Here is a 23,200-nt window from a genome sequence, read left to right as displayed (position 1 = left end):
AAAATCAAAAGTGTCTTGATTTCCTGTAAATCTAGAATTATGTTACTTTTTTTTACCCTAAGTGTAAATGGCACCCCACTCCAGTACTCTTGCCTGGAAAATCCCATGGATGGAGGAACCTGGTAGGCTACAGTCCATGAGGTCGCTAAGAGTCGGACATGACTGAGCGACTTCACTTCACAATACCTTAAACTAGATCTACCTGTTCCTACTCTTCCTCTAAGAAGAAGAGTATGTTTAGGTATTTTCCTTCCACTAAAGATTTCTTGGCTCCTGATATCCTTCCCAAAGCCAGTATCTAAACATTGTGCGGTGGGCTGCTGATGTTAACAACAGTTACGATACAATCAACACTACGGAGTGCTCAGCAAGGAGAGGAATACGTAATAATATGTCATGTAGCATACGTAGAAAACCTGTGACCTGCTAGTGGTTCTCAACAATCTCAATGTCTGACATCTCATATCATGAATCTGGGGCACTCAGGTCAAATCTAACTGCCATGCTAGATGGATAATAGATATCGTCTAGAATATCAGTGACAAGGATGGATAGATATTTTAGCTGGCACTTACACACTTCCTATGGAAAATAACCACAGCAAAATTCTATCAGGAATAACATCACAAAACTACAAAGATTTTTAAATGCCTTCCTCAATAAAATACAACAAAAATAACAGCCAACAAGAAGCCAAAGAGAATACACCAGCCTCTGTAGGAGCCACCAAAACTTATTTTTCCATAAGACTGTGAATTGCTTTAAATTATTTTAAATCATCTAAGTCAAAATGCAAATCTATAAGGATCAGGAAAAATCAGAAAGCAGAGAGCCAGCAGTACATATTCCACCATAAACCGTGGCATCTACACTGAAATAAATTGGTTATAATGAATCCTCAGGGGCTGGGCAGAGGGCAAACACACTTAAGACACATTGCCTGTTCCCTTATGTAAATCATCCAAGATTTACAAACAGTGCTCTGTATAATTTTTATCTTTATATATACTGTATAAATATTGTAAGGTAGTATTCTCCAAGCATACATAATTTTAAAGTTATTATATAACTGGAAAACAGCATACTATTTTTTTTCTAACTTATAAGGAAGTTAAGAAAAATGATTATTTAATACTCTTCTCCGTATTAAAATACTGTGCAACTTCCTAAAGGTTGTTGTATCGTCTTCTGAAATTGTGCCGTGTTGTGCTTAGTCACTCAGTCATGTCCAACTCTGCAACCCATGGACTGTAGCCCTCCAGGCTCCTCTGTCCTTGGGGATTCTCCAGGCAAGAATACTGGAGTGGGTTGCCATGCCCTCCTCCAAGGGATTTTCCCAACCCAGGGATGGAACCCAGGTCTCCTGCATTGCCATCTGGGCTTTCTACCGTCTGAGTCACCATTTACCATCCAAACCACCATTGTAATCATCCCCCAAATCATATCTAAATCTGTTCTGTGTCTCTATATGAATCTGCTTTAACTTACGTTTTATATTTAATTGTACAGCAACAAAATAAGCTCAAAAAAGAATAATCAGCTTACCCTTTATTATCATAAATCTGCCAGTTGCCTCTAACAAATATATTTCAAACCAAGAGACCACCTGATTTAAAACATAATTTTGAAATAGTATTTAATAACATGCCCATCATTTCTATTTACTTTCTTACTTTCAAAGAGTTTCCTCCCCTTATTTTTTTGACGTTTCATCATTTTTTGAAGTTTCATTTAAAGTTTCATCACTCTATTTTTTAATCTTATACTGAAGAAGGTCTGCTTACAATATTATATTGGCTTCAAGGGTACAACATAGTGATTTCATATTTTTATAGATTAAGCACCATACAAAGCTATTATAATACTGACTGTCTCCACATACTGTAATATTATACCCCTATGGCTTATATGGGCTTCCCTTGTGGCTTAGCTGGTAAAGAATATGGCTTATATAGTATATAACTGGTAGTTTGTACTGCTTAATCTTCTTCAATTCTTTCATCCCCCCCACCACCCCTTCCCCTCCAGCCACCACTAGTTTGTTAATAATATCATTTTTCCCCCTATAAGAACTGATAACCTTTGACAGTGTGAAACACAAACCTGAATGTAAACTTGAATAATTGCTGTTTCCTGGTAACTCACTGCAGTAGAGAACATAAGCCATTTGAGAGCTGACACCTAAACATCTGTAAGAACTGCAACTTCTCAAACCCAACCAGCATTCCATAAATATGATGGACTGTTAACTTTAACAGCATTGAGACCTACCTCAGGCTCAGAGCCAGCACTTGCTCCTTGGATTTCAGTAGCTCCCCGACTTTAAAACTGGCATAGCCCAGGAAACTTCGCTGCAAATAAGAAAGAATGTTTCTATTAACTTTTGAGATCCTTAATATTTTGTATCACGACAATCACACAAAATTAGTTTTTAGAAGAATGAAATGTTAACTCTATCAGCCCGACAAATATTCCACTGACTAAAGTACATCTGTCAATAACATAAATCTACTTCACGGGGTGAGATTGAAGGGGTGTGAATTCATCCTTCTCACTAAAAACAGAGATGAAGAGCCTGGAAAATAACAAAAGAGCCAACAGAGAAGCCAGGACTTTTCCACAAACAAACTCCACATAAGAAAACTCGTATAAAAGAAAAGATGACAAACATTCAATGTTTACCAATGCCGTGCTTGTTCTTATTAGAATTCCTCAAGGCATGGGCAGTACTAACTTTGTATTCCAGATATGAGCAAATCTGTTAGTTGAAGCTATTTTTATGTGGGACTCTGTACAAGCTATAAATAGAAATGCTATATTTCTCCCCCATCACAGCAATGTTTAAAAGTATTTGTTTCCTTTGTTATTTCTACACTGTCATGGGACAATTTCATTCCAACATGCAAAAAAGAAGGGTACTTATTTAGTTACATTTTCTAAAATTGTTTTTTAAATCTATCATACCAGGTATTGGCTATCTATGAATATATCTACCTTCTACTTTCTCTGACTCATAATATGAAGAATAAAATGCTAAATTGGTTTTTCTTTTCCAGGATAAAAACCTTTCATCTCTTTTTAATATTCCTAGCTGCGTGTGATTTAAAAGTCAGAATATTACGGTATACCATAAATAGGATTTTTCATTCTCCTTTCAAGGTCAAGATGTAAACATAAAAATAGCAAACCCATATGATTACCCATACCACTGCTGCCTAACACAATGCAGTACTTTACAAGAAGTCCACACTACATCTTCCAGAACATTCTCTCTTCATAAGTCTGTTGCCAGCCTGCCCTAAAATGAGATGCCAGGTTTAAGTCAACTGGGTCCTTTCAGAGGGAAGTGTGCAATTATTCCATACATAAAAGGCTGCACCTACACAAAGGGATCGCTGGCCATGGGGAAGAAAAGCTTCAGGTCAAAATTTTTCTTCTCTTTTCAAAGCTTTAACTTACAAGAACTGGTTCAAAAGTCATAAAGGCAAAAATTTGAGATACAACTTGGTTGTCAAGTTGGAGATATTGGTGTGTTAGTGATGATAAGCCCAATCGATTCACATGAAACTGAAAGACGTGGTTTAGACAAGTCCCAAATCCAGAATCACAGAAGACTAAATTATCAGATGAAGAATGTTATGTGAGAACAGAAGATTTGTGGAAGCAAGCTCTGATGACATGAGCGATGAGGGTGAATCAAGGCAGAAAAGAAGTCCATGAGCTGTATGAACAAAGCTTCAGGAAATTTAGGGTGACTTTTCAGTAAGGGGCCAAGCTGGTAGAGGAGATTCCCAGCTGAACAAAAGCATTTACACCACCTCAGCAGAGGCCTACTAGGCTGTCTCTGTGTAAAAGGGCTCCCTCCCCAACGCTGCTAGTCTCCATCCCTTATCCTGATGTATTGTTTCTATTGTCACTTAAATATTATGTATTTAATTGCCTGTTTTGCCCTTCCCTCAAAACAAAAATTGAGATTTGAAGTTCCCTGATGAGTTTTGCTTTCTGATCAAACACTGCTTAACATTAGGTGTGCGATAGTGAGTGACGACAGATGAATGAACGGATGGCATCCACACTACCTTTCAAGTAAGTTATTCTGTGATACATAGAAGAAATCCTCCTGCAGGTATTTACAAACTATTCAGTGGTAAAGAATCTGCCGACCAACGCAGGAGATGCGAGAGATACAGGTTCTATCCCTGAGTTGGGAAGACACCCTGGAGAAGGAAATGGCAACCCACTCCAGTGTTCTTGCCGGGAAAAATCCCATGGACAGAGGAGCCTGGTGGACTTACAGTCCATGTGGCCACAAAGAGTCGGACGTAACTGGGCAACTGAGCACACAGTTCACTGAACTGTGGGAAATCAAAACAATTTTTTTAGTTTGCAGATTGTGCACTACGTTAGTGAATTTCACTTTAGCATTTAAGTACTTTGAAGACATGTCTCACTTACTTGTTCACTGGTAGTTAGGGGTTTTAATTTAAATTCCACCCCTCACTCATTATCCTCACTTGAAGAAAATGCTTAACTCAGTGGAAATGGCAGTGTCCCCAAAATTCAAGTTATTTCCTCCCTTTGCCTTTTGAGATTTTGAAGGTATAGATGATTTTAGAATTAAGAAAACAAACTGCACATGCCATGCATGTTATTGTGGTCTTTTCAGCAAAAATGTGGCAGATGTCCCAGACGGGAATGTAGGAAGGAACAGGTGGAGGGGCTATTTTCAGAAATGCTCCACAGACACACGAAGAGACACAGCTGCAAGTAGTCTGTGACCACAAGTCACTGATGTCTCTCCTGCCCACAGACCCGGAGCTACTGAGGAAGCAGGCCCCTAGCTCATGCATCTTCTCAGTCCATCGTTCAGAACATAGGGATTGTATGCTACACCCATTGCTGCACTGTGAGAGCTTGCAGTGTGCCAAAAAAGGATGCTCGCCAGTCAGTCCTTTCCATCACAACTGGCAGTGCCATGATTAACATCAAAGGATATTATCCTTTGAGAGAGAGCTTACAGAAATCATACAAGCCATTACAAATCACCTTAGGCATTATGCGTGCTCAGTCGGTAAGTCATGTCCAACTCTTTGCAGCCTACCAGGTTCCTCTGTCCATGGAATTTCCCAGGCAAGAATACTGGAGTGGAGTTGCCATTTCCTTCGGGGAATCTTCCCAACCCAGGGGTCAAATCCGCGTCTCCTGCCTTGACAGGCGAATTCTTTACCAATGAGCCACCTGGGAAGCCCAATGGTATTATGAAACCATGTCAAACCAGAAGAAGTGTTATATATTCTAAAATGTTTTAATTTTATTCTAAAAATAACTATACATTAGGACTTCATGTCGCAGAAAATGCACTGTGACTACCTTGAGGGGTGGGATGCAGGACAGTGAGAAGGAAGCTCACGGTGAAGGGATGCATGTATACTTATGACTGATTCATGTTTCCGTATGGCAGAAGCCAACACAACATCGTAAAGTGATTCTCCTTCAATTAAAAATAAAAATTAAAATAAAAGGCATTAATAAAATCCCCCAATTTACAGACAGTGCATAATTTCACATTGCAACACTGAACAAGGGACTTGCCCATACATTTACTTTCTAGCAGGTTTTTATGTGTTTGCTTCACTTCAATAAAAATATTAATAAGATTATGACCTTACACACCTCAGAAGGTGGAAAACATATCATTCATTTACATGAATATTCGCTGGACTCTTGGTAAAAGAATAATTGGAGAAAGTAGTCTTTTCTATTTCTGAAACTTGAATTCCCATGGAGGGGAAATAGCATACAGTGCTAATGCAAAAGAAAAACTGAACAGAGTTAGTTTATCTTACGCCATTTTAATCATAATCATATAATTTAATAAAATTATTTTCAGTTCAGTTCAGTTCAGTTCAGTCACTCAGTCGTGTCTGACTCTCCGTGACCCCATGAATCACAGCACGCCAGGCCTCCCTGTCCATCACCAACTCCCGGAGTTCACTCAAACTCATGTCCACAGAGTCAGTGATGCCATCCAGCCATCTCATTCTTGGTCGTCCCCTTCTCCTCCCACCCCCAACCTTTCCTATATTCCACGTGTAATTTAGGGAACATTTTTATTTCTCCTTCAATGTTGTTTCTAAAATTCTCAGCCTAAAGGTTTTAAAGTAGAAGCTCCAATATTAGGGGGAAAATTTTAAAAAAATAATAGTGACACTAGAATTGGAGGTCTGAAGTGCTATTCTAAATTCAGGATTATATCCAAAAATTAAAATCTGGGCAAATAAATCATTTCTCCAAGCCCCCAGGCTAGTTGTCCACTGACAGGCATTGAAGAGCTCTGTAGGTCTGTCTTCTCTCTCACAAACCTAGGAATTGTACAATTTATTCCACCACATTAGGCCTTAGTTTCTGTATGAAACAGTTGCATATGATAATAGTTCTTTTTCATAGTTACTGTTATAAGAATTAAAGTAATCTAGGCAAAGCACTTAGTACATTACTGGGAAAATAGAAACCATTTCATAAATATTAGATTATATAGTGCTTAAGGAAAATATGCCCAGAAGTCAGATGACTTAAACATAAGTCCACTTTAAGTATTTTTGGAAAAGGCAGAGTATTAAAAAACGTCTGAGAGAAATTCCAGTTATAAAAAAGGAAAACACATGTTTAAAAATAAAAGTCAGATTCAGGCAAAACATAACTTGAAATAAACTCTAGTGAAAAATAAGTGTTTCTGCCAAATGGGAGAAAGTGAAGAGGAACTATAGAACTTCTTGATGAAGGTTAAAGAAGACAGTGAAAAAGCGAGCTTAAAACTCAACATTCAAAAAACTAAGATCATGGCATCTGGTCCCATCACTTCATGGCAAATAAATAGGGAAAGAATCGAAAGAGTGGCAGATTTTATTTTCTTGGGCTCCAAAATTACTGCAGACGGTGACTGCAGCCAATTAAAAGACACTTGCTCCATGAAAGAAAAGCCATGACAAACCTAGACAGTGTGTTAAAAAGCAGAATCACCACTTTACCGACAAAGGTCTGTAGTCAAAGCTACGGTTTTTCTAGTAGTCGTGTATAGATGTGAGAGTTGGACCATAAAGAAGGCTGAGTACTGAAGAACTGATGCTTTCAAATTATGGTGCTAGAAAAGACCCTTGAGAGTCACTTGGACTGCAAGGAGATCAACCAGTTAATCCTAAAGGAAATCAACCCTAAATATTCATTGGAAGGACTGATGCTGCAGTTGAAGCTCCAATACTTTGGCCACCTGATGTGAAGAGCTGACTCACTGGAAGAGACCCTGATGCTTGGAAAGACTGAGAGCAGGAGGAGAAGGGATCGACAGAGGATGAGATGGCTGGATGGCATTATGACTCAATGGACATGAGTTCCAGCAAACTCCAGGAGAGAGTGAAGGACAGAGAAGCCTGGCATGCAGCAGTCCATGGGGTTGCAAAGAGGTGGATACAACTTAGCAACTGAACAACACCCTAGTGAAAGAGAGAGATGAATATTATGTGGTCCCTTGCAGTTCATAGTGCTGAGTACACGATAGCTATGATTTCTTCTAACTCAAATTTTTATTAGATCATGTGGAATGTTTATCAGAGCCCAAGAAATGTCTGGATGAAATCAAAGAAAGTTAATACTTGTGGAGACATGGCCCGCCTGTAGAAAAAAATCAGGGACCCATAGGAGTTAACTGGCTCACACCCCATCACAAAACTAGTTAATATGCAGAGGCCAAGTTAGAATCCAGGTTTCTTACTCCTCAGTCCAGAATTCTTTCACCCTGCCTCATGCTGCGGGCCTCATTTCCAGGACAAGTGGCAATCCCCTTTCCTTCTGACAGGCTCCCTGCCCCCACTCTGTGTGGCTCTGACCTTTCTTGCCTGCTCATGATGATGCAACACTTACAATTATCATTCTGATGCAAGCACCCAAAGTAGATGATTATTATGTTGCTAGATGCACGATTTCAATCATCCACCTGGCTGGAGAGTGATATCAAGCAGGGTGAAGAAAGCAAGACATATGTGTCAATCCCTAGCCCTGCTCTATGGGGAGTTTACAGATAAACAGTCCATCCCACCAGTCCCAGCAAGAACTCTTCGAGTCACAGACATCCAAGGTGCTCAGCACGGTTGCATACTTCCCTGAAGCAGGTCCTCAGCAGTCTGGTGCCCTGGTACTACACCAGAACCCGGTGGAAGTACTGCCCCTATATGCATACCTCCAACACCTATGTTCATCTCACAAAGCCTTTATGCCAAGTGATAGGTTTTCTTTATACTTCAACTTGCATGAACCTCCCAAATTTTTTCAAGTGCTGTCCAGAGCTGCATTATCCAGCTTGGGCACTAGTTTGTGGCTATTGTGAATTGAGATGTGTTCTACATGTAAATACACATCAGAGTTATAAGATGCCATATGAAAAGAGTGTGACATATATCATTAATGATTTTTACATTGATCACATTTTGAAATGCTAATATTTTTGGATAGATGGGGTTAAATAAAATATTATAATTAATTTCACCTGTATCTTTTTACACTTTTAAAAGTTTGGGCTACTAGAAAATTTTAAATTTTATACGTAGCACACATTGTATTTCTATTAGACAGTGCTGGTTTTGAGGTTAAATGGATATGTCCATTATACTCGGTCCTATTCTCATAAAACTATATAGAGTAACTGTGGTGTAACTTGTAAAAGGTCTTTGAAAACTTGGAAGTTGATATCGTGAGGCTGATATATAACATCTCCTACAAATAACTTATAGGACAGGGCTTTTTTCGTACCTTTGTACAAGTATTTTTTCTTCACTCTCAACCCTAACAGACACTGTTGCACAGTCTCCCACCCCACAGGGAGGGACACAGCATACATGAAATATTTGGGCTGAAAAAATACATCAGAAAGAAAAAAAAGAGGAAATCTATTACAATGTGATGAAGAGTCTATAAAAAAACATTAAAAAGCACTTTAGGGTGAAGTCATATATATTATAAAATTACATCTTTATTATGAATATACCTGAACAGTTTTCACAGCACAAATTGGTATCCGCTTGACTAAGTCATCAACAAAGGTGTGGGTGCATCTAATAGATGCTGCTGAAGAATGCAAAGAAACATGTGGAACATATTTGAAAGACTTATAATAAAATGTTTAGCTCATTTTTAAAATAGGAGTACTTAGTGGCTAGAGTGCTTGACACATTGACCAAGAACTTAAACCCTCAAGAATTTTCTCAGTATCCAAAAAATGTTCTGAGGAGTGATGAGATGTATATTAACCAGTGGTCCTTCAAAGCTTCTCAAGGCATGGCAATTCTTCCCTATCAGAATACCATGTATTTTGAGAATGTTAGAAAGCCAGTTCAGTTCAGTTCAGTCGCTCAGTCGTGTCCGACTCTCCGCGACCCCATGAATCACAGCACGCCAGGCCTCCCTGTCCATCACCAACTCCCGGAGTACACTCAAACTCATGTCCACAGAGTCGGTGATGCCATCCAGCCATCTCATTCTCTGCCGTCCCCTTCTCCTCCCGCCCCCAACCTTTCCCAACATCAGAGTCTTTTCCAGTGAGTCAACTCGTCGCATGAGGTGGCCAAAGTATTGGAGTTTCAGCTTTAGCATCAGTCCCTCCAATGAACATCCAGGATTGATCTCCTTTAGAATGGACTGGTTGGATCTCCTTGCAGTATAAGGGACTCTCAAGAGTCTTCTCCAACACCACAGTTCAAAAGCATCGATTCTTCGGCGATCAGCTTTCTTCACAGTCCAACTCTCACATCCATACATGACCACGGGAAAAACCATTGCCTTGACTAGACGGACCTTGGTTGGCAAAGTAATGTCTCTGCTTTTTAATATACTATCAAGGTGCTTTAAAGTGTTAGCTGCTCAGCCATGTCTGACTCTTTGCAACCCCATGGACTGTAGCCCACCAGGCTCCTCTGACCATGGAATTCTCCAGGCAATAATACTGGCTGCTGCTGCTGCTGCTGCTGAGTCACTTCAGTCGTGTCCGACTCTGTGTGACCCCATAGACGGAAGCCCACCAGGCTCCCCCGTCCCTGGGATTCTCCAGGCAAGAACACTGCAGCGGGTTGCCATTTCCTTCTCCAATGTGTGAAAGTGAAAAGTGAAAGTGAAGTCGCTCAGTCATGTCCGACCCTTAGCGACCCCACGGACTGCAACCTACCAGGCTCCTCCATCCATGGGATTTTCTAGGCAACAGTACTGGAGGAGTGGCTTGTAATTCCCTCCTCCAAGGAATCTTCTTGATGCAGGAATTGAACCTGAGTCTCCTGAATTGCAAGCAGATTCTTTACCATCTAAGCTACCAAGGAAGCCCCCAAGGCATGCTGACTTATTTTTCTTTAGGTTCATGCTTATCATGCTTGAGATATAGTTCAGCAATATAACTGCCATTTCACTGATATCTGATGTGTACTAGATGGCGCAGACGCGACGCGAGAGACGCCGGCCCCGGCGGCGCAGACGCGACGCGAGAGACGCCGGCCCCGGCGGCGCAGACGCGACGCGAGAGACGCCGGCCCCGGCGGCGCAGACGCGACGCGAGAGACGCCGGCCCCGGCGGCGCAGACGCGACGCGAGAGACGCCGGCCCCGGCGGCGCAGACGCGACGCGAGAGACGCCGGCCCCGGCGGCGCAGACGCGACGCGAGAGACGCCGGCCCCGGCGGCGCAGACGCGACGCGAGAGACGCCGGCCCCGGCGGCGCAGACGCGACGCGAGAGACGCCGGCCCCGGCGGCGCAGACGCGACGCGAGAGACGCCGGCCCCGGCGGCGCAGACGCGACGCGAGAGACGCCGGCCCCGGCGGCGCAGACGCGACGCGAGAGACGCCGGCCCCGGCGGCGCAGACGCGACGCGAGAGACGCCGGCCCTGGCGCAACGAACCACGCAAAGAGGTGCGGCCGAGAGGAGCTACCCCATGCCTGAGGCCAGGGCCGGCGGCCGAGAGGAGCTACCCCACGTCCAACAGGCGGTGGCTGCGCGGGCGCAGGAGGGCCGAGAGGAGCTACTCCGCGTTCAAGGTCAGGAGGGGCGGCCTCGAGGAGATACCCCTCGTCCAAGGTAAGGTACAGCGGCTGCACTTTGCTGGAGCGGCTGTGAAGAGATTTTCCACGACCAAGGTAAGAGAAACCCAAATAAGACGGTAGGTATTGCTAGGGGGCACCAGAGGGCGGACAGACTGAAATCATAATCACAGGAAACTAGCCAGTCTGATCACATGGACCACAGCCGAATGTGGTCCACTGGAGAAGGGAATGGCAAACCACTTCAGTATACTTGCCTTGAGAACCCCATGAACAGTAACAAAGGGCAAAATGATAGGATACTGAATGAGGAATTCCCCAGGTCAGTAGGTGCCCAGTATGCTACTGGAGCTCAGTGGAGAAATAACTATAGAAGGAATAAAGGGATGGAGCAAAAGCAAAACCAGTACCCAGTTGTGGATGTGACCAGTGATAGAAGCAAGGTCCGGTGCTGTAAAGAGCAGTATTGCATAGGAACCTGGAATGTTAGGTCCATGAATCAAGGCAAATTGGAAGTGGTCCAACAGGAGATGGCAAGAGTGAACGTTGACATTCTAGGAATCAGTGAATTAAAATGGACTGGAATGGGTGAATTTAACTCAGACGACCATTATATCTACTATTGTGGGCAGGAATCCCTTAGAAGAAATGGAGTAGCCATCATGGTCAACAAAAGAGTCCGAAATGCAGTACTTGGATGCAATCTTAAAAATGACAGGATGATTTCTGTTCGTTTCCAAGGCAAACCATTCAATATTACTGTAATCCAGGCCTATGCCCCAACGAGTAGTGCTGAAGAAGCCAAAGTTAATCGGTTCTATGAAGACCTACAAGACCTTTTAGAACTAACACCCAAAAAAGATGTCGTTTTCATTATAGGGGACTGGAATGCAAAAGTAGGAAGTCAAGAAACATCTGGAGTAACAGGCAAATTTGGCCTTGGAGCACGGAATGAAGCAGGGCAAAGGCTAATAGAGTTTTGTCAAGAGAACGCACTGGTCATAGCAAACACCCTCTTCCAACAACACAAGAGAAGACTCTACACATGGACATCACCAGATGGTCAACACCGAAATCAGATTGATTATATTCTTTGCAGCCAAAGATGGAGAAGCTGTATACAGTTAGCGAAAACAAGACCAGGAGCTGACTGTGGCTCAGATCACGAACTCCTTATTGCGAAGTTCAGACTTAAATTGAAGAAAGTAGGGAAAACCACTAGACCATTCAGATATGACCTCAATCAAATCCCTTATGATTATACAGTGGAAGTGAGAAATAGATTTAAGGGACTAGATCTGATTGATAGAGTGCCTGATGAACTCTGGACGGAGGTTCGTGACATTGTACAGGAGACAGGGACCAAGACCATCCCCATGGAAAAGAAATGCAAAAGAGCGAAATGGCTGTCTGAGGAGGCCTTACAAATAGCTGTGAAAAGAAGAGAGGCGAAAAGCAAAGGAGAAAAGGAAAGATACAAGCATCTAAATGCAGAGTTCCAAAGAATAGCAAGGAGAGATAAGAAAGCCTTCCTCAGTGATCAATGCAAAGAAATAGAGGCAAACAACAGAATAGGAAAAACAAGAGAGCTCTTCAAGAAAATTAGAGATTCCAAGGGAACATTTCATGCAAAGATGGGCTCGATAAAGGACAGAAATGGTATGGACCTAACAGAAGCAGAAGATATTAAAAAGAGGTGGCAGGAATACACAGAAGAACTGTACAAAAAAGATCTTCACGACCAAGATAGTCACGATAACGTGATCACTGACCTAGAGCCAGACATCTTGGAATGTGAAGTCAAGTGGGCCTTAGAAAGCATCACTACGAACAAAGCTAGTGGAGGTGATGGAATTCCAGTTGAGCTATTTCAAGTCTTGAAAGATGATGCTGTGAAAGTGCTGCACTCAATATGCCAGCAGATTTGGAAAACTCAGCAGTGGCCACAGGACTGGAAGAGGTCAGTCTTCATTCCAATCCCAAAGAAAGGCAATGCCAAAGAATGCTCAAACTACCGCACAATTGCACTCATCTCACACGCTAGTAAAGTCATGCTCAAAATTCTCCAAGCCAGGCTTCAGCAGTATATAAACCGTGAACTCCCAGATGTTCAAGCAGGTTTTAGAAAAGGCAGAGGCACCAGAGATCAAATTGCCAACATCCGCTGGATCATGGAGAAAGCAAGAGAGTTTCAGAAAAACATCTATTTCTGCTTCATTGACTATGCCAAAGCCTTTGACTGTGTGGATCACAATAAACTGTGGAACATTCTGAAAGAGATGGGAATCCCAGACCACCTGACCTGCCTCTTGAGAAACCTGTATGCAGGTCAGGAAGCAACTGTTAGAACTGGACATGGAACAACAGACTGGTTCCAAATAGGAAAAGGTGTACGTCAAGGTTGTATATTGTCACCTTGCTTATTTAACTTATATGCAGAGTACATCATGAGGAACGCTGGGCTGGAAGAAGCACAAGCTGGAATCAAGATTGCCGGGAGAAATATCAATAACCTCAGATATGCAGATGACACTACCCTTATGGCAGAAAGTGAAGAGGAACTCAAAAGCCTCTTGATGAAAGTGAAAGAGGAGAGTGAAAAGGTTGGCTTGAAGCTCAACATTCAGAAAACAAAGATCATGGCATCTGGTCCCGTCACTTCATGGGAAATAGATGGAAAAACAGTGGAAACAGTGTCAGACTTCGTTTTTTTGGGCTCCAAAATCACTGCAGATGCTGATTGCAGCCATGAAATTAAAAGACGCTTGCTCCTTGGAAGGAAAGTTATGACCAACCTTGATAGTATATTAAAAAGCAGAGACATTACTTTGCCAACCAAGGTCCGTCTAGTCAAGGCAATGGTTTTTCCCGTGGTCATGTATGGATGTGAGAGTTGGACTGTGAAGAAGGCTGATCGCCGAAGAATCGATGCTTTTGAACTGTGGTGTTGGAGAAGACTCTTGAGAGTCCCTTATACTGCAAGGAGATCCAACCAGTCCATTCTAGAGGAGATCAATCCTGGATGTTCATTGGAGGGACTGATGCTAAAGCTGAAACTGCAATACTTTGGCCACCTCATGCGACGAGTTGACTCACTGGAAAAGACTCTGATGCTGGGAAAGGTTGGGGGCGGGAGGAGAAGGGGACGACGGAGAATGAGATGGCTGGATGGCATCACCGACTCGATGGACATGAGTTTGAGTGAACTCCGGGAGTTGGTGATGGACAGGGAGGCCTGGCGTGCTGTGATTCATGGGGTCGCGGAGAGTCGGACACGACTGAGCGACTGAACTGAACTGAACTGAAACAAATACCAGACAGTTGGCAAACCAAAATCTTGGAATGGGAGATAGCATCAGTAGGGAGCAGCAGCTGGGCAGGGAGACTGCTTGGGGCCTGCTGGGAGGGAAGTCTGAGGCTGGAAGGACTTGCTGGTCCCTTGGGGAAAAGTATAGAAGCCCCTGTAGTCTTGGCAGTGACATTGGTGGTGAAGTAAGAAGAGCAAAAGAAGCTAAAAGGACAGGCAGGAAACAAAGCATGAAAATTCACTTGAATCGGAGTTATTCAACCTGCCCTAGGAAGAAACTTGAAGTCAGTGTTCAGTGTGAACGAGCAGGAAGCATCATTTTTCTTCGCTTTAGCTAACAGATGCAAAGGCGGCTGACTCACTTCTCAGCCAGTTCATGCTTTCTGGATGGCTCCCTTTAGCCAGTTGGAATGGCAGCTGTGGCCAATGAGGAAGTGAACGCTACCTAGTACAGGGTTCCCCACACCCACCAGAAGAAGGCTGCTAATTGCATGTAGGACTTCAGGGAATTTCAAATACGCCTTTTAGTTGGCTCAGCCACAGGGTCTCTTAGACTCAACTTATTTCTGGACTTTTTCTTCCTTTCTGAATTCTAGATCCCAGGGACAAGCCTTCTGGGCTATCTTTTCAAGAGCTTCCCCCACCTTGTCTAAGTAAAATCACCTATTAACCTCTTGTTCTCCCAAATTCTAAAACCTGGAGAGGTGATGGTTCTGATGCAGCAGGAAAACCTTAGCTGGATCTCCCAACACTGGGCCATACTTTGGTGGCAGTTTCTCTTTCACCCACGCTCAAGGAGATCAAACCAATCAATCCTAAAGAAAATCCACCCTGACTATTCATTGGAAGGGCTGATGCTGAAGCTGAAATTCCAATACTTTGGCCACCTGATGTGAAGAACTGACTCACTGGAAAAGACCCTGATGCTGGGAAAGACCGAGGGCAGGAGGAGAAGGGATCAACAGAGGATGAGATGGTTGGATGGCATCACCGACTCAATGAGCGTGAGTTTGAGCAAACTCTGGAAGATAGTGAAGGACAGGGAAGCCTGGAGTGCTGCAGTCCATGGGGTTGCAAAGAGTTGGACATGACTAAACGACTAAACTCAACAGTGCTGAAGCCGCAAGGAACAGAAAAGTCATAGTCCCATGGTCAGTTAGTTCTCTGTCTCCTTGCTGGAGAGGGAGAGCTCACATCTTCAATTTCCCAGCCTCCTGTTAGTCCAGGAATGTTGGTTAAAATGGCATCTCAGTTTCCTGCAGGGCAATTTCTAGACTTTTCTCTAGCCACCTGAACTAAAGATGAATTCACATCATGATGATTTTCAGGAGAAAAGGAATGAAGTCCATGCAATTCAGCAAATATGTGACGATGTCTTCTTGCATAGTAACACCCAGTTAATTTAACTCACTTTTCCTTGTCAGCTACCACGCAGCGGGCCAGAGAAAAATCCAAATGATTAGCTTAGAAGCAATGTGTATGCCTTTTGGAAACATAAGAAACACTTACCCCAACCTCTGGTGGGGGATCCTTGTGTTCAGGTACGACACTGGTTCGAACCTAAGGAGAAAAACAAACATTTTCTGAATCACTTTCAGAAGTAGAAACCAGTGAAGAACCACTTTCAGGGTAGAAACCAGTGCAGAAGCATCACATAGGTGTCCTTTTCATTTTCCTTTATCTGGCATCAATTCAGACTCTGTGGTTAATCATTAGTGAAGGTACTTGTGTAGAGCTTCCACCATGGGCAGCTACAAAGCTGTCCTTTCATAGTTCCTGAAATTCCTGATGTCCCTAAGTAGACAGAGCTGCCTGAATCCTCAGCTCAACACTCCTTGTCAAATACAGAAATATCAGGGCTTTAGGTGAATCACTTTTAATATCCTGGAAAAGCAACCTTCATTCAGCATTCCAGGGAAAGAACAGAGTGACTTAGAGAATGTTGTTCCATGCATGCTTATACATATATATACCAAGATGCACCGTCCTTTTAGGATACCCCTCTCACTTAAGAAGTCTCAGCCAAATTTTGAGATAATCGCATTCAGATTCATCTGAAAACTAATTCTTAATTGTGGAAGAGAAAAAATGATGGTAGTGGTTTAGTTGCTAAGTTATGTTCGACTCTTTTGTGACCCCATGGCCTATAGCCCACTGGGCTCCTCTGTCCAAGAGATTTCCCAGGCAAGAATACTGGAGTGGGTTGCCATTTCCTACTCCAGGCGATCTCCCCAACCAAGAGATCAAGCCTCTGTCTTCTGCAGGGTAGGCGGTCTCCTGCATTGCAAGCAGATTCTTTACCACTCAGCCACCAGGGAAGCCCCAAAGAGGAAAAAAGTACAAAATAGTCAGCTGGGGAAGATTTTCTTATGTTTTAAAAGCATTCCAGGTGAAAAAAATCAACCCTTTACATAATAAGTAGATATATTTCTTCTACTGAGGAGTGATCCTCAACCCTGGTTGTACATTACAATTACCTGAGGCCCTTTCAAACTATCTTGGGTTCTTTCCTGGCCCAGGATATTGACTCTGATGTATTGCAACTGAGTCTATGATTCTCTACTAAAATATTTTTTTCAGATAAAAAGAAATCACAATTATCTTTCTCACTTAAGAAAAAGCTAGTAAAAGCAGGAAGAAAACATAACTCCTAAATGTACTATATCTAAATTTATAGCAAAGATGTGATAAACAAGTTAAATGAATACAGAGCAATATACAAGAACATTGTGCTTAACTGGAGAGCAGAGGGCTGGTGAGACAGATGGGAGAGAAGAACCCAGGAACGTATAATGGATCAGCATTTTAGGGGGTCATTTAAACAAAATCCCTTTGGAGGTGCAGCAATGGCAATCATAGTCCTTGCTTCTTTATGACAGATCCAGCCTTATCACTTGTACAATTTGTCAGTCATCACAACTCAAAATCGTTCACCAGAGCACCAAATAATGACAGGAGAGATCCCAACAGAGTAAACAACATAATTTACAGAACACACTCAACTCAGGATTTCATGACAGAGTGCTCACTAGTTAAGGGCATTTCCAGGCTGGTAGCTGCATAACATTCTTTGGTCCAGAATGTTCAGATACACCTTCAGTCTCATTATCTGGAAATCATTAGCTGGCCTCAAAGGATAAGGAAACTCAGAAGCTATATATTAATACATGGAAAGTTGCAATATAATGTGTGTGCGTGTATGTACATGAAGACTAAATACAGTGTGTGTGTATGTATATACAGACTATATACTGAGTATATATACACACACACTATATATGTATATATATAACAGAAATACATATAGTGAATATTCACATATATGCAACCCATACATACACACACACACATATGTGTATATGTATCATCATTTTAGGAAAACATTTGACATCCAAAAAGCATTAACCAAGGAGATATGGTTGAACGTAGAAAGAAAGCAAAAGAAGTCAAACAAAAATGGTGAGAGCAAACATGCATAGGGCTGCATAAAGCGAGCGCGTGTATAAATATATATACACTATGCAATATAATACTGGACAAAGACATAAAAATACTGACAATTGTTGCATCATAGTCGTTAAACTCCTAAATTTATACTGGTTTTATCAGTAGAACACTTATACCTTATTAATATAAATAAACTGCATAGAGAAAAAAAGATTCTTAACCCAAGGTTGCAAACTAGGAAAATGTCTAAAGCTATTCACTGACCATATTCAGTGTGTGTGTGTGTCTGCCTGTCTGTGCGCAAATGTGCAAAGGGGAGGAAAGACAGAGTGAACTTCACTTTACATAATAAAAGTATTTTTTTAAAGTATTTGTACTTCATATTTTCCTGTGCCGTGGCACATTTAAATCACAAGCGGAACTCCTAATTTAGAGGAACTGAAAGACAAAATAATAAACCAATTTTGAATTTTATAAAGTCAAATTTGTATAGGAAATGTTTGTTTAAATTAGTTTATATGTAGAGTTTTAATTTATATATTTAAGATCAATACCACTGATGTGACAGTATATAGGTTACAAATCAATCATGCTTTTCTTACATAATATACATCTCTCCTCACAGTGAAAACACTGGGCTTGTCAGTGAATAAGGTCCCATTCCTTCTCTTGGGGACTTTAGAGTCTAGTGGGCAGTATAAATATATGAATAATCCAGGACAATGTAGTAAGTTCGAAAATGAAAATGTGGGTACATTCTTGTCTTAATGCAGAGTGAAGGGTAACTGATGTTGCCTGTAAGCATCAAGAAAGGCTTCGCAACAGAGGAGGTCTGGGTTTTGAACAGTGAGGAGGAGTTTGAGGCAAAGGAGAAGGCAGCCAAGCAAAGAAGGTGTTATGTAGCAGGCATGGAGTCATAAAAGCCCATCTGTGTTTGGAAAAGAGTGAGTATTCAGAAGACACTCTAACATGGGGCTTCTAAGGACACAAGAGTCAACTCTGTTTTGGGAGAGAGATCAATCTATCATGTTATGGTACTGGAGTTGTATACAATTTCTAGACAACAGGAAATTTTTTTTAAAAGTATGTATTTATTTATTTGGCTGTGCCAGGGCTAAGTTGTGGCACGTGGGATCTTTGATCTTCACTGTGGCATGCGGGATCCTCTGCTGTGGCATGCGGGATCTAGTTCCCCAACCAGGGATCAAACCCAGGCCCCCTGCATTGGGAGCACAGAGTCTCAGCCGCTGTACCATTAAGGAAGTCCCCTCCTGGACCATTCAAACTCTGCCCAGAGTCAAGCTGGGAGATTATTTAACCTCCTCATGCCAGTTGTCTTTTCCCTTTACGTCAGCTATCTCTGCTGCTGCTGCTGCTAAGTCACTTCAGTCGTGTCCGACTCTGTGTGACCCCATAGACGGAAGCCCACCAGGCTCCCCCTTCCCTGGGATTCTCCAGGCAAGATCACTGGAGTGGGTTGCCATTTCCTCCTCCAATGTGTGAAAGTGGAAAGTGAAAAGTGAAAGTGAAGTCGTTCAGTCGTGTCCGACCCTTAGCGACCCCATGGACTGCAGCCTAACAGGCTCCTCCATCCATGGGATTTTCTAGGCAAGAGTACTGGAGTGGCTTGCCATTGCCTTCTCCGCAGCTATCTCTAACATGGGGTTAATAAGAGACTCCATAGGTGGTTGTGAGTGAGGCATCTTTCCAGCACTTAGAGCAGCATGTGACACAGAGAGAAAAGGAGGAAAAAGCAAGAGAGAAAAAGGGAAGGAAGAAGAGAGAAAATTGCGGGGGGCGAGAAAAAGAGAGAGAGAAGGAAGAGATGACAGAGAAAAGATGAGAGCAAGCAGAGAACAGAGAGACGGGGACAGGACTGAGAGAGGAATATGTCACTGAAAAAAAAACCAACAAAAACCATAAATAAACCTTGGACAGATTCAGCAGAGACCTCTTGGTGAGAAAGGGATGAAGCAATGACTGTCTCTATAGCATCTGGAATATTCCAGTTCATCAGCAATGTCATGCCTCCTGAGATTTTCTGGTCTTCTTTATAAATTCTTTTTTCCTTTTTTGGTCTTATTAGCATTTCTTCTCCCTGTTTTGCTTCACCATACCCCTCCCCCATCCCCTCCAGGGACATAAGAATGTCTGCCTGGCTACATATTTAAAGTTCTTACAACTTCCTTTTGTCTGGACTTTTATGATATCAACAAATAAAGCAAGAAAGATCAATTCCTAGGAGTGGTCATGTAGAAAATTATATATTCCATCTTGAATATTTCTTAAGATTTCTGTAAAACAAATTCATTTCCTTCTCTATCAACTTTATAAGCTCAACCTTCTACATACTAAATTTACCCTGAAAAAAAGAAACAAAGGAAAATCAGGTAGCATATAGTGAGTGCCACCCTTTCATCAAATCCTTTTTGACTCGTTCATGAGCTAATTGTTCAATTGAGAGACCACTTGGGCTACCCCTGTTGTGGCTGAATAAAGCACTCCACAAGTTGATGTAAGAAGCTGCTCTTAAATCAGTCACCCTTGTCACAAAGAGTCTAGGCACTGCTCCCTAAGTGTAGGAGGAGGGTGACTGCTGTATTTTTTTCATATGTGAATGGTGCTAGGCTATTGTTAGGTATCCAGATCCAGGGAAGAACAGGCCACGCACCAAGGTTTCCAAGCCTGGACTTCACTGGTAGGTGAGGAAGAAGCACTCTTTCCCAGCAGGGCCTCGGCTGGAAGGAAGAGGGGAAGTTGTGGAGAAACATACTTGGAACAAGCGGAAAACCCAGATCCTTTCTGCAGACTATTGTCACATCCAGGGAGGTCTCTTGTAACGGATGTGTCATTGAAACATGCCCTTTTTTCTAACAAAAATGTTACTATAATTCTCTGTATCCCAAATTAAAATATATAAAATCATCAGATTTACTTGTTCCACTTGGAATGAGATAAAGAATAACCTTACTATAACAAACGGATGGAAATCTGACCACAACAGAAATGTCTGGCTCCCCTCCATACAAGTTCACAAAAAAGCAGTTTTATAATCAAAGAGATAGAATATGACTACCTTTTAAAAATAATGTTTTTTTTTTTAAAAAAAGCTAACAGAATCTCAGAGCTGGAAGCAATCTTAGGCATTATTTACTGGGCAATGTTTCTTAAACTCTAGCATACACAGTCATCACTCACTGATTTGCAGCTGGTTAGGAGGATGGTCTGAGAGCCATCCCGTAAAGCTTGTTACAGAAATGCAGAATCTCAGGCCCCTTCCAGACATATTGAAAGCGAAGTATTAGTCCCTTAGTTGTGTCCGACTCTTTGTGACCCAATGGACTATAGCCTGCCAGGCTCCTCTGTCCATGGGATTCTCTAGAAAAGAATACTGGAATGGGTAGCCATTCCCTTCTCCAAAGGATCTTCACAATCTAGGGATCAAACCAGGGTCTCCTACATTGCAGGCAGTTTCTTTACAGTCTGAGCCACCAGGGAAGCCATCCCGAATCATTTCATTAAGATCCCCAGGTAATTCATATGCCTGCTAAAGTTTGAGGTCTAGCCCATCCAGTCAAAGCTATGGTTTTTCCAGTAGTCATTTATGGAGAGTTGGACCACAAAGAAGGCTGAGCACTGAAGAACTGATGCTTTCCAATTGTGGTGTTGGAGAAGACTCTTGAGAGTCCCTTGGACAGCAAGTCAATTCTAAAGGAGGCAACCCTGAATATTCTTTGGAAGGACTGATGCTGAAGTTTAAGCTCCAATACTTTGGCTACCTGATGTGAAGTGCCCACTCACTGGAAAAGACCCTGATGCTGGGAAAGTTTAAGGGCAAAAGGAGAAGCAGGACGGCAGAGAAAGACATGGTTAGACAGCATCACTGACTCAATAAACATGAATTTGAGCAAACTCTGGGAGATAGTGAAGGGCAGGGAAGCCTGGTGTGCTGCAGTCCATGGGGTTGCAAAGAGCCAGATATGACTTAGCACTGAACACACACACACGAATGCTTATGAATGAAATAGCCACAGATGACAATGGGAGATGCTCATTTGCACCTAAAAATGCCTAATAAGGAAGGGAATTTGTCTTGTGGTTATGAAGGCACTTAGTAATTTTCTTAAATGTCAAGCATCTATAAAAGCTCCAGATACTATTTGCTTTCAGAAATATCCTTTCCTTTGTTATGCTTTGCTGTATCATGCTATGGAGGAGAGGCTGCTCTGGTCATCAAGTTGGGGATTGATTTGGGACAGAGATGGCTGGAAAGATTCAGTGTTTCAGGCTGAATCCCTACTCTCTAACCCTAACTCCTAACCCTTCACTCCCCAGCCCAGTTTCAGTTTCATATTCTGGAGCCCGACTCACAGCACCTTGGAAATGACTACAATTGGAGACAGGGTAATTAGGTTTAAAACAGGCCACTAGGATGGGGTCCTAAGGCAATAGGACCAATGCCCTGATGAGAAGAGGAAGACACATCAGAGGTGCAAAGACAAAGGGATGATCGAGGGAAGAATAGCAGAGGACTTCCCTGGTGGGCCAGCGGTTAAGACTTCACTTTCCAACAGAGGCAGGTGCAGGTGTGATCCCTGGTCAGGGAGCTAAGATGCCACATGCCTCGAGGCCAAAAAACCAAAAACATAAAACAGAAGCAATATTGAAACAAATTCAATGATGACTTTAAAAATGGTCCAAATCAAAGAAAAAAAAACAATCCGCAAGGAGGGTGGTCAATTGCAAGTCAAGGAGAGAGGTCTTAGAAAACCTCATCCCTGCTGACACCTTGATCTTGGACTTCCAGAGGCTAGAAATGTGAGAAAATAAATTTCTGCTATTTAAGCCACTCAGTCTGTGGCACTTTGCCATGGCAGCCTTAGCAAACTAAGACACTCAGTCTATCTGTGTTGTGGGGTATGGCCTTCAGTGGAGAGCCTTATTCGTCTTTGCTCCTCAAGCCTTGAAAGGATGCTAGAGATTCTCAGATGTCTCAGTGAACCACTTTGTACTGGACCTCAGCTTCAACATCTGTCTTTAGAGACAGAACAGCCATGTATTTGATGGCTTTTGGTCTCTAAGTTTGTTCAGCTACACATGAAAACTCAAATCTCCACTGGGTTCTGAGCCGGCCAGCTGCCACCTTGTGTTTACTAAAGACAGATACTCAGGCTTCCAGCTACATAGAGAAAATCTGTTCATTGCTCCAAGGTGAGAAATGGCTTTTTAGTTCCTCAGCATCAATTTATCACTCCCTCTAGGACTGGGGCTCTTGCTTGGTTTTGGTCCCTTTGTTTCCTAAACACTGTGAAATGGTGGAAGGTTTCCATCTGCTTTTTTATAAACCTTTGGGCTGGTTCTTTGGCTCCTGCCAG

At 42.5% G+C, this 23,200-nt stretch overlaps 1 protein-coding gene across 5 annotated transcripts in view; it reads right to left on the bottom strand.

Annotated features, from left to right (window-relative positions):
- INPP4B (inositol polyphosphate-4-phosphatase type II B) overlaps positions 1-23,200 on the bottom strand; it is an 894,316-nt gene that overhangs the window by 295,356 nt on the left and 575,760 nt on the right. For 4 of the 5 annotated variants that reach the window (XM_088828009.1, XM_055404679.2, XM_055404683.2 and 1 more), the window contains 2 exons: positions 15,888-15,938; positions 2,272-2,351 (listed from right to left, as the gene is read on the bottom strand). In XM_088828009.1, the coding sequence (XP_088684135.1) occupies positions 2,272-2,351; positions 15,888-15,938 (131 nt within the window). Of the gene's footprint in view, positions 1-2,271; positions 2,352-2,682; positions 2,745-15,887; positions 15,939-23,200 lie in introns of those variants that run through there. The other variant, XM_055404684.2, reaches the window with a different exon arrangement.

This window comes from Moschus berezovskii, chromosome 19 (assembly GCF_049115385.1).
Source record: "Moschus berezovskii isolate FMDL1 chromosome 19, NW_MosBer_1.0, whole genome shotgun sequence".
Lineage (NCBI taxonomy): Eukaryota > Metazoa > Chordata > Mammalia > Artiodactyla > Moschidae > Moschus > Moschus berezovskii.
This window is presented reverse-complemented; position numbering and strand designations above follow the sequence as displayed.